Raw genomic sequence first — 12,147 nt, forward strand, 5'->3', positions numbered from 1 at the left:
CAGGAAATAAGAACGGTCGATCTACATATGTGGTTTGAGCCAATGCAGTAAACAATAGCTCACTCCTCAGACCTGAGGTGTTTCAGCAGCTGAGAGAAAATAACTCTTCAGTATCTCTCCGTGATTGTAAAAGTAAAAAGACAGCTGCTTTAAGATGGCTGCCACAGTCTGGCCAGCGATAGGGCTGCCCTGCTAAATCCGATACAGACCATGTCAGATATAATATAACATGGTTAAGCAGCCGTAGCACATTCCTAGTCTGGTGTTCTCCAACTACATTAGAACTCCAATTCCCAGAATATCCAATTAACAGAGTTTTTGTTTCAAGTGTGTTATTCGGTAGCCCCAAGCCATCATCCAGGTTTAGGGTTGGGATCCTGGTACCTTTCAGAAGCTGTTGAACTACAACTCCCAGCATTCCTTGTGCTTGGCCAGGCTGATGGGTTTACTGGGAGTGTAATTCAACACTGATCTGAAAGTTCCTTCTCCAGATTTATTACAGTTGAGGCATTCTATATATTTTGCACCATCCTTCACTTCTGCTTTTTCAGCTTACCTCTATCCTGGTTGTAAGAATAAAAGGCCACGAAATGTTCTTCTCCCAACTTCCTTTTTCTTAAAACAGAGAACTTTAAGATGAACAGCCGCTGAAATAAGTGGCAAACTCACATGTAAGGACAGCAATAGCTTGGAGAACATGCTAGACTTCAGGGAAACGGAGGCAACCGGAATCAGGACATAGCCAGGAAAATAAACTCTATCAGAAAACTGAAAATTTGTGACTCTAGAAAAATTGACCTCAATATGGACTTTGGGTTTTTTCCCCCCAAAGCCCCAGTTGTCAAGGTTTACTCTGCCTTTTTCACTTGTCCAATATTTGTGTTCAGGTGCACTGGAAACCTTTTTCTGCATGTTAACTTCAGGAGGAGTGCTTGAACACAAAGCTCTTGCTTGTTTGAAACTGTGCAGCAAGTTTAAGTGTGGAAAATAACAACTGTTAAAAAAAAAGAGAGAGGCAGTTACAGCAATCTCTAACTGTCAAGGACTGCTTCTGAGGGACCTCCTACACGGGCCCCTTGTTTGTATTCATAACTTGGTAATGCACATCTTCTTTTTGTTCTGAAGAACATTGCTAGGCTACAAAATGGATGTTGTTTAAGATCTTGCAATACTTTCTGCAGGGGGATGAGGATGAATGAGATGGTGGCATCATTTGAAGTGGAGGGGGATTTCAGAAATAGGCAAATAACAGTCAATCATACTCAATGGCCATGTCATTCTGGGTGGCTGAAGAAGGGGAGGGAGAAAGTCAGAAAAGAGGAGAGCAGATGAAATGGCATGTCCTGGATTTGGGCATGATTGCCATCTTGAGGAAATGTAATTTATTTTGGGTGGGTGGGGAGGAGTCCCACCTGTTGAATCTACTGGCCTGTTACAGGACAGCACAATGAAAAATGCAAACGTTTTACCCTACTTTCCTTTGTAGCTTACAATGGCAACTCTTAGACTCATCTGCGCTGTCATCTGGAAACCACGTACAGAAAAGCACATTTTATTACAGCTGTATGTAGAGATTTTCCTTCTTTCAGCGTAGAAGCATATAACCACAACTGTTCATGAGCAGAGAATACGCACTAGACTTAGGAGAGGTGATACGTAGTGAAGATCAACAACATTTCCGTGAGTCATGTGTAGGCGTATTGAGAACATCTCACTTATACATATCTCTTCTATTCGGGGTTGCAGCTGACCATGGATGCAGTTCTAGTCTATGCAGATATCAAGTTATCTGAAGATTCCTCATCCAGAAGAAGCACACAGTTAGATCCTGTCCAACAGGCAGGTAAGTTCATTTATTCCAGGACAGCCTCTCAAACTGAGAAAGGCAGCACATTTTCTGAAAGACTTTCCGTTTCAGCCTCTTTTATAGCCATGTAAGTGAAAACGCAAGCCCGCATAGCCAGTAGGGAGTACTAATTAAGGGTGCAGATGAGGACCCAGATTTAAGTTGCCACTTGGCTACAAAGCTCGCTTGGTGACTTTGAGCCAGTCACAAATTTCCCCACCTTAATTTCTCTCTAAGGATTGTTGCTGTGCAGATAACAGAGGGGAGGCCCAGTACATACGCTGCACTGAGCTTGTAGCGAAACCATGAGTTATAATGTAATAATGATCGTAATAACAGGAGTAATTACAATATCCAAAATATTATACATAGGGCTGGAACTCATCTGTTGCATCTTCTCATGCAGAAAATAGAAGGATGTTCTTTGCTTTGGATGTCTTCCAGGCTACATTTAACTGTGCAAAATTTAACCACAGCTTGGAGGCCCTTGATGTTCCCAATGACACAGAACACTCCATACCTAGGTGCTTTCATAAACCTGTGGTTGCATTGCTGTGCCATGCATGAAACATGAAGGATCACTGGCAATGTGGAGCTCTAAAAACCTCCTAGGAATCCAACAGGGACTAGGTATCAAGTATTACTTGACTGGAGATGTTCTTTGTCTGTCAACTTTGTGCTAAGAGATTTGCACATTTTATTCTCATGATTTTCCTGTGATTTTGCACGTTAAATTCTAAGGGCTACCAGCCATTGCCTCTAAAGTTTTATGTGGCCTGGAGCTATGCGTTGTTCTGAATGTCTATTCTTCACCATACAAGTCCACTTCTTGCAAGATCGTTGATGTAAAGGCAGTATGGATCCTCTCTATCTTCCTCTGAACCTCTAGTTTTCTTTTATCTAAACTCTGTCCTTGTCACAACAGTTGGTTCTCTGCTTCTTTCACCATAATTGTTTTATGTGTATAATCTTATACACATAAAGATGATAATCTTATCATCAGTTATGATAAGACCAGGTGATTTGAAAGCCATCTGTCTCCCATAGTTTCTCCCCGTCCCGTAAGATCGGACAGAGGGGGTGCACTTCAGCTCCCTTTGATTAAACAGCATCAGCTGTTGGGACCTAGGAAGTAAATTTTCTCTCCCGTAGCATCTGCCCTCTGGAACAGCATCACCTGAGACAGATATGGCTCCTACCATGATAATATCCCCAAAATCCTTGAAAATTTAGCTGTTCTTCCAAGCTTTGGGGTAGGGTGGTTGTTCAGCCCCCGTTGATTTTTCTTTGGTGTGCTATACGTATATGGTTTTTTTCTGGATCCATGTGATTTTTTTCCTTCTGTTTTATTGTTCTTTACTTTTAAAAGTATAAGCTGTCCAGAGTCATTCTGGATCAGGCAGCCTTTAAATTTAATAAAATAAGTAAATAACATAATGATAATTCTCTGGAAAGGCAGTTGAAAAAAATTATACTTTTAAACCAAGACTTGAATTAAAACTTATCAAAACCCCAGTTCGCAATTGAATTCACCAATAATTTAAAAAGGTTATTAGAGGAAAGTCTTTACAAAATGTGCACGTTCAGTGAAGCAATGCACAAAAATCATACTGGGGAAACAAAAATGCTCATTTCCAGGCATGTGTCCCCAAATACATACACATTTTAGCTCAGACTTACTTTCTAAAAAAATCAAGTTCAAGGAACTTAGTTCAAACTATTTTATTAAATCTCAAATTCAATGAACTTAATTTGGCACATTGGTAAAAATGAGAAACTAAGAAAAAGGTCACCGGAACAGAAGTCATGTATTTAATCCAAGTAAGATTTAAAATACTTTGTCCAACACAGGGTGCAGTAAAAACTGCAAAATAGTTTGGTACATGTTGATTTATGAGCGACTCCTAGAAATTGGAATATAGTTGATACCATTGTTTGGACATTTTTTTATTTTAATATATTTTACGTTCTTCCCACCTATTCACCTCACAGCAGTGTACAAATTATTAAATATAACAATGAAAGTACAATAAATTAAACATAGTCAATAAAAGCATATAATTGTTAATAATAATTTATTCATCTTATAGGACCAGCTTATCAAAACCCTCAAGGTATACCTCACAGGGTTGTTGTTGTGGGAAAATAAGAGGAGGAAGGAATATTACGTATGTTCACTGCCTTGAGTTGTTTATAACCATAATAAAGGCAGAATAAAAAAAGGTGGTAGATTAAATAAAATGGATTAAAGGCTTTTTTTTAAAAAAAAACCTAAACAATATAGGACCAAATGCAGTAATAAAAGTCTGCTGGGGAATATATAAATATTCAGATAGCAACCATTCAAGTGATTCATAAATCACCCTGATTCAAAACTGCCGGAAAAGCCAAGATTTTTGAAGGATGTTTTTATTAATTAAATGAAAAAGCAAAAACAAAGAAGAGGTGTGGAGACCTTGGGGTTTTTTGAGCTTGGTTGTTTTCTTGCAAACGTTTCGTTACCCGGCTAGGTAACATCTTCATCTAGCTGGGTAACGAAATGTTTGCAAGAAAACAGCCAAGCTCAGAGAACCCCCAGGACTCTGCAGTTCAACCCTGAGCTACACATATTCGCTTCTATTGGTACAAAGAAGAGGGAAAGGAATGCATATACATACGTATGTAAAATAAGTTTTGAAAAGCCAAGTTTTTAATGCAGATGGGGGTCAAAAAAGGTGGAATGCCATTCCAGAGGGCCAGAGCATACCTCCAGGGTCCCAAGGGGGGGGGGCAAAATACATTAAAATATATTAAAACTTCCTACAATATACATTTAAAAAGGTGAGTGACAAAATGAGAGGGGGAAAGTTTGTAACATTCAGAGGGGGAATTTACTATGATTTTGCTTGACCAAAGCTTGGGCTATCTCATGTCTGATACCCTGGAGGGTCGAGGAGAAGTGCTGAGCTGGGGGAATCAATAACTCGCCTTTTTAATGAGACGTTCTTATTGCTTAGTAGAATTTTCAGGCGGTTTGCAAAGTACGTAGGATGAAAGCTCCTATCCACCAGCATTAGGGTAAAGTTTCAAATGTTTTCGCCTGATTTTTGCAGATCACCAGTTATGCCCTCGCTGGCATCGGACTGCCTTGCTCCTTGCCTGGACTGGAAATGTTCTCTTGATGGTGGCTGTGATAGTGATGGGGGCTTATCGTGAGTATTGTCGGAGGAGAGAACACGATAAGAGCATGACAGTCAAGATCAGCATACTGAGCAGAGGCCCGAGGAAGAATCAAAGATGAAAGGCATCCTTTCTCATAGAAGCGTAGCTAGGACAGCTTCTGATGCCCAGATTTTTTAAAAAACATAATTGTATTGCTCCTCTCGAAGGTACAGATAACGTAGAACAAAAACAGAAAAACAAGACCTGAAATATCTTAAGGGAGGAACCCTAAATAATCTAGAATAACTGCTAGCATAGAAACTAGGAAAAAATTGGAAAACTAATAGACAGAACAGAGGAAACAAATGATAAAAAGGGGAAAATACAAAAGTTAAAACCTTTCTATTGAAATAAACCTGAGTTCATTTTATTCCTGAATAGGCATGCACAGGATTGTGAAGTTTGTATGGGAAAGTTGGTCTGTTGCAAACCTGAAGCTTGGGGCATATTTCTACTACAGGTAGTCCTTGTTTAGCGACCGCCTCATTTAGCAACCATTCACAGTTACAACAGTGATGAAAAAGTAACTTTATGGCCATTTCTCAGATTTACGACCTTCACAGGTCTGTAAAGCAAAGGAAAGCTGAAGTAAGATCGTAAGCACAGTCGTGGTTTCACTTAACGACTGCTTCACTTAATGACTGAGTTGTCTGTCCCAGTTGTAGTAACTAAACGAGAACTACCTGTACTGAAGTCTATCCTCTACAGATTTCAGATAGTAAGCTTTTTTAAGATGCTAGCCCTGGCAGAAGAATCTGGGAGAAAAGTGGGAGGCCACTCTGTACATGACACAAACAAAAACTCAACATTAGGTTTGGCCTGTTTGGCTGATAGCTGCACACAAAACACACGTGCAAAACCAGGGTGAAGTTTGAGAGATGGCTAGACGACCCCTCTAGCCATCTGTCAAAACTTGCCTCCCCCCCAGCCCTGGGCCCACCCAGGTTAAGGAGAGTGATTGGAGGATGATTTCCTTCCAGCTGGTGACATCTGGTGGGCGGGCAAATGAATCTGAGGGAATCCACCAATCTCTTCCCTTGACTTGTCCTGCATCAACTCTGTAAGAACCGTTTCACTCCTTACCCTCATTCTTGAGGCAGAAGAGTGCTGAGCAATGAAGGGCAGTGCAAAATATGCCAGCAGACCTTTCTGCTGCCTCAAGGTCTGGAGAAAAGCCCTCTAATTTGGCTGTGAGGAAAAGCCCCCTGCCTTTGGCCCTGACAGGGCTTAATTTGAAGTTCTTCTGTCTGAAACCTCCCATTTGATTGGGTCTACCTACAAACGTCCTGGCTCTAATAATCAGCCCTCGGGGACATCTGGTGCAAAGTCCAGAATGGCAAGTTGGCAACCATGACTGGGCAGTCAAAACCCACCCCTTTTTCACAATGTGCTGCCTGTGGTGGTGGTCAAAGGTCCTCCCCTTACACAGGTGAGCCAACCCTATAAGACGTCCCCATCCACGTGAACTGCTTAAAGTGCCCTTGTAATGAAACTTTCACAGCATGCTGAGTTGACCCTGAGGAGCCATGGAGGGTGGGTGCATCAGACAGCACCCATGACTCAATAAACCACATTGTTTATATTCACTGACCATATCTCAGAGATAATATTTATGTTTATATTTATTTATGTTTCAGATTTAGACACCGCTCATCTCAGAAGGGAGTGACTCTGGGCGGTTTACAGTAAAAACAACAAATAAGTATCAGTTAAAATAGAATAAAAATAATATAAAGATACAATAAAACCACATATAGCTGCCATGCTGACCTAATAGGAAGGGATAAAGAATAAGAAGGTCACCCAGATGGGGCCATCAAAAGCACCCCAATGTCATGCTGTAATTTACACGGTGTGTTCCTCTTTCTTTATCTTTGTAATGCAGTGGGCCAAAGGTATATCATCTCTGGTTCTGCTTTTGCTCAGGGCTGCTGGGCAAGCTGCCAGGGCTTTGCTGGGAGCCTGGTGTACACGGTATTCATATGCATGCCTAATACATTTATGTTGCATCTTCAAAGTGATTTGGTTGCTCTAGATGAGCCAGGTTTTGGCCACAGCAAAAAGGGGGCAGAGCTTTGACTGCATGGTGGTGACCACCATCTTGACATTGTTGACCCTCCTTGCAGACAACCCAGTCAGCCTTCCTTCCAGTCCATCAACTTTTTGCTCAGGCACTCATCTTGCTTAATAAAAGCTCAGGAGAATGCAAACGATTGCACAGTGTTTTGTGAACTCTCAGTTGGTTTAATGAAGAAATGGTCCCCGAATTAAAATACCGAAGCCTGTGGGAGGCTATCAAAAGGTGCTAAGTAGAGCCTTAGTACTGGTTGAATGGGATTATGAATCCCTGGGAGAATACAGATGGGTCTCTCTCTGTCCAGAATACAATATCAATGATATTGTGCCATTTTAATTATGTAACTATAATTCTGGTTAATTTCTTTATAGGCCTGAGCTGCAGTTCCTCAACACCACTAAACAGAAACCCACAAAACCCTGAGAAAATGACTGGAACACCCTCGTTGATTTCAAATCCACATCCGTACAATAATAGTGAAATAGAAACATTCAGGTCTTCCCTGAGGCATCATTTGTGTGAGGCTGCAAATGCATCTACAGGTAAACTCATTCTATTTTTAGCTCGAACCTTCCAGAGGGGCCCATATTATAATTTCCCAGAAATGATCATTGCCCAAAGATTTCTGTTATCTCTTCTTCCATCATCCCCCTATTTCTATTTTCTCCCCAAACCCTAACAGCTGCTTGTGCATGTCCTGCCCCTTCCTCAGGACTGCATGCCACCTACTTCAAGAGGACTGGGGCCCACTAACCTTTAGGCAGAGATGAGCCGGAAGCCTTCAGGGAGCCACCAAGCACGCACAGAGAAACAGAGGGGAGCGGGGAGATCTCATGGCTATGTTGATGCAGCTCAGAGTCGAGGATTAGAAAGATGACATGGAGGAAATCTACAGGGCTTAAACTGGCCTTCCAGCCCCACACAGCATCCCCAGTGGTGAGGGATCCCCACGCCTGCCTGCACGCTAAGCCATGGACCTCAGACCCCTTCCCTGGAACTAGTGAAGCTGCTTCCCCGTTGTGAGTCAACGGTCTGTTTGAATTGCTCCACAGTTGTAAATGAGCTTAGCGTTCTCCCACTTGAAAATGTAAACCTATGCAAAATGATCTTGAAATTCAGTGAATGAATGAACGACCCTAACCCAATAAAAATTGCCATATGTTTAAATGGGACCCTCTCCTTACCTTTCAAAGTGACATTAAAGAGCTTGAAAGATACCCATAGAGTTGATTACAAACATGAATTTAAAAAAAAAAGATTTATTTCCTTTCTTAGAGAATGGATCCTGCAATGTGTGCCCTGTGACCTGGCTTCTGCATGAGGACAAATGCTACTGGTTTTCTCATTCAATCGAGCCCTGGAACCAAAGCTACGAGGACTGTTTGGCAAAAAGATCTCAGCTATTAGTGATTTCTAATACAGGAGAGCAGGTAAAAAAAATTAGTTGCAGGTGAAGAATCCATAACTTTCTTACTTTTTCTGTTCTCATTTTAAACAGAAAGGCTTCAGTGGCTAGCATTTACGAGCAGGCTTCAGGTAATACTTCAGATGAAGTGGCCTCACCTGAATGGACATAGGGATCTTCTCTCATGGTTGCTTCTGTTGATCTTACTTTGATGCTTAACAGCCACCTGTTCCAACGTTTTCTACCTGAAGGATAAGCAGATGGGGCAAAGTTCCCCTGCTAAGGTTCCCCACAGCATCAGAGGCACAATTGGCAGGAAGTCAGAGACCTGTTGGGGTAGCTGATTCATTCGGGAGAACTTAACACAACCTCAATAATAGGGCATGGTTAGGAATTCCAACAGCCATCCTTGTAATGAAAATTAAATTGTATTTTATAGAAATTCATCCAGGGCACAACTAAGGTTAAAACATGGATTGGGCTCAACTTCAAATTGCCAGAGAAGAAGTGGATGTGGATCAATGGTTCTCCATTAAACCACACCAATGTCTCTCCATTAAGCCACACAGAGTGAGTATTCAAATACCATGGAAGAAAACTTCTGTAATGTAGTGTTTTTTTGCAGAGGAAAGTAAAAAAAAAAGAGAGAAGTTTAGATAATATAGATATCTAGACTCTCTATAGAGTCTAGAAGTATCCTAAAGAGATTATAGTGTCAGCTTTCACTTCCTCAGTGAAGGAACAACTTCAGTACAGCTGTGAAAAAGCTATGCCTGAGACAGGATCCATGGTTTTATTGTGTTGTTTTTGGCTTTCTGCTGCTGTTAGAAACGATTTTTTAAAAAATACAGTAAGAGACAAAAATAAAAGAATAAAAGATGGCAAGAACTGGACGGGAATGAAAAAAGGAAACCGACCCACACAATCCAAGCGGGCTTCACTCCCCTTCGCCAAAGTCCTGGGAGAGAAGCCAGGTCTTCAGGCCCCTTCAAAGCACCATCAGGGTGGGAGCCTCCCGGATTTCGGGGGAACCTCATTCCAGGGGGCGGGCAGGCACTGCTGCAGAAAGGCAGGCTTCTGGGGCCCCAATAGGTGGCATGGCTTAATTGGACGAAAGCAGAGTGTGATGACCCTGCTGGATCAAACCAGCTAGGGAGGTACTATGGGAGGCAGGTGGTCCCTCAAATGACCAAGCCCTATGCCATGTAGGGCTTTATAGGCAAGGGCCAGCACCTTGAGTTGCACCCAGTACAACCAGTGCAGCTTGGTGGAGCAAACTGGCAACCAGTGCAGCTTGAGAAACAGAGATGTTACATGGGCACACTGAGGCATGCCCATTGCTGCCCGTGCTGCTGAATTCTGGACCAGCTGAAGCTTCCAGGTGGTCTTCATAGGCAGCCCCATGTACAGTGTGCTGCAGCAGCCAAGCCGTGAGGTGACCCGGGTGCAAGTGACTGTCTGAAGGGCCTCTTGAAGGTACTGCTTAATGAAAATAACCATTAGTACTAGTGGAAGGATTAATTATGTTTAAAAAAATGGACTTGGACAAGAAGGAATCATCTTCTCTTTCTTCCAGTCTGTATTCTAGAGTTTGGTCTCTGTGGATGTGGCCTGCTTCTTGTAAAAAATATACATGGATCAATTTTTGCAAGGCCATTTTTAAAAGGTTAAAGATAACTTCTAATTTGACCAAAACATTTGTAGAACAAGATGCAGAATTGCATCCTCATAATAATCCTATAAAGAAGATTAGGGTAAGAAATGGAGGCTTCCTGCGCAGGCCCAGCTTGCCCCAGGATGAGAACAGCCATCAACTGTTTCTTGAGGAAGAACACCCAATGTTGTCCTCAGCCTGCCCCTGGCCCATCCCAAAGGCTACCTCCATCCCATTTTTTATCTGCATCAAAAGGTCTGTCTTGTGATTCTGCTGGCACCAATGAACCTGCTGTGCTTCATTTCATTGTAGGCAATGCCTATGGGCTATTAGAGGTAAAGAAGCAGGGGGATCTTACCATTTGAGGCCCATGGTAACCACTGTCGTGGTAGAACGCCTGGTGAGCATCTGGACTTTGTGACTTTCCAGGCCAACATATTTCCTATGGCTAAGTCAGCTGGGTCCAGAAGCAAGTCACAAACCTGCAGTGACTTTTAAAGGATATTCTTTATTAGTTTGGTGCAGTTCTAAGAACAAAGAAGCCTCTAATTCACTGAGTCTAACACATTTAGGGAGGCCTCACCTTCTTTTATATTACCATTGTGCATGTGTTTGTGTCTGTGTGGGTGTGAGAGAGAAAGAAAGAAAGAAAGAGAGAGAGAGAGAGAGAGAGAGAGGGCTGCAGAAGGCAGGAGTCTTTGCTGATGGAACAGGTGGCTCTTCTTTAGCGTCTTCTCTACACTAAAAGTGCTTTTCTCCTTCCCTCCATAGATCTCAACCCTTAAAGGCTAACTGTGGCGCTATAGGACAGAAGGGAATCTATTCTGATCTGTGCAATGGAGAACTTCACTGGATTTGTCAGAAAAAATGTGTATTGATCTGAGGATTTGCATGTGAAATTTTTAAAGGAACATCTCACACACACCCCTGACCCCCCCCCCCTGCAAATGTTGACTGCCTTTTTCAGCAAAGGCTGTTCAACTGTAGAGCAAAGAGTTTCAGTCTAGGGGAAGAACTGCCAGCCTTTTCTCCTGCCAGCCTTTTGTAGATGAGGAAAGGAACAGAGAAAGGAGGGAGCTCCCAGTGAAGAGGATTTTGTGGGATCCCCCAGCTAATACGTGAGTCCAAAAGAAAGCATGTGTGCACCCGTATTATCATTATAATATTACGTTTAAAGTTTAGTTCAACAAATAAAATAGAATAAGTTATGCTTGCATTTTTGAATATAGCATGTCAGACAAAAAAAGAAACCTGTGGACCTTTTGAGAAGTTGTCGGGGGGGGGGGGGTTGCATCTTTTTTTATGCCTCACAACATAAAGCATCTTCAGTTTCAGATTTATAATGGCCATCTTTCTTACTCTTCCCCCATTCACTTCTGAGCCAGAAAAGGCTTCTTCATGGACAGGCCTAGAAAGTCAAGTTAAGCTACTCTAGACTGGAACCCCCCATCATTCCTCTCCATCGGTTATGTGTGGAAATGGGGATTCTGAATTAATCATCCTCCATCCTTTCTTTGCTCTTCTTTTATCCTAGCATTTTCCCCACATGTGCAGGGTCTATTTCCCCCCCCAAATCAATCAAATGTTGATCCATTGGTTGTTACAGGAATTGACTGACGGGCTTGTCACCTGAGCGTGACATGAGGGGTGAGTGAGAGGAACTGGCCAGAGTCACCCAGCCGGCTTTCATGCCTCAGGCGGGACTAGAACTCACCGTCTCCTGGTTTCTAGCCTGGAGCCTTCACCACTAGACCAAACTGGGTCTCAAATTTTGTCCTCCTCTATAATATACATGCATTAATTAATTAATTTAATTGACTTCATATAATGTATATTATATATTTACATACACACACACACACAATTTAATATATACAATTTATATAATTATAAGCTTATTTAATAGGCTTCCTCATTTTTTTAAAACCAGATTGATGCTGCTGGTCAAAGATCACTTCTAAGAT

General features: G+C 42.1%; 1 protein-coding gene across 2 annotated transcripts; it reads left to right on the forward strand.

The window, feature by feature from the left end:
- The first annotated feature begins 1,708 nt into the window (after window positions 1–1,708).
- LOC107326719 (killer cell lectin-like receptor subfamily B member 1B allele C) lies at window positions 1,709–11,463 on the forward strand. Of its 2 annotated transcripts, XM_088134617.1 has the most exons (6): window positions 1,709–1,843; window positions 4,939–5,037; window positions 7,496–7,666; window positions 8,400–8,554; window positions 8,969–9,099; window positions 10,955–11,463. In XM_088134617.1, exons 1-6 carry the CDS (start codon window positions 1,753–1,755, stop codon window positions 11,064–11,066), a joined length of 759 nt encoding a protein of 252 aa, XP_087990743.1. In that variant the 5' UTR covers window positions 1,709–1,752; the 3' UTR covers window positions 11,067–11,463. The 2 variants fall into 2 exon arrangements, with proteins under 2 accessions (XP_087990743.1, XP_087990744.1); XM_088134618.1 differs by lacking the exon at window positions 8,969–9,099.
- Window positions 11,464–12,147: the final 684 nt, after the last annotated feature.

Source organism: Python bivittatus, unplaced genomic scaffold, assembly GCF_059951505.1.
Source record: "Python bivittatus isolate LINGU-HERP-01145 unplaced genomic scaffold, Pbiv_v1 ctg000080_np1212, whole genome shotgun sequence".
In the NCBI taxonomy this organism is placed as follows: Eukaryota; Metazoa; Chordata; class Lepidosauria; order Squamata; family Pythonidae; genus Python; species Python bivittatus.

Coding starts and splice junctions, on each gene's coding strand:
- LOC107326719 (XM_088134617.1), top strand. CDS start 1,753: ATGGATGCAGTTCTAGTCTATGCAGATATCAAGTTATCTGAAGATTCC. Junction 1,844..4,938: donor AGATCCTGTCCAACAGGCAG/GTAAGTTCATTT, acceptor TGATTTTTGCAG/ATCACCAGTTATGCCCTCGC. Junction 7,667..8,399: donor GGCTGCAAATGCATCTACAG/GTAAACTCATTC, acceptor TTCCTTTCTTAG/AGAATGGATCCTGCAATGTG.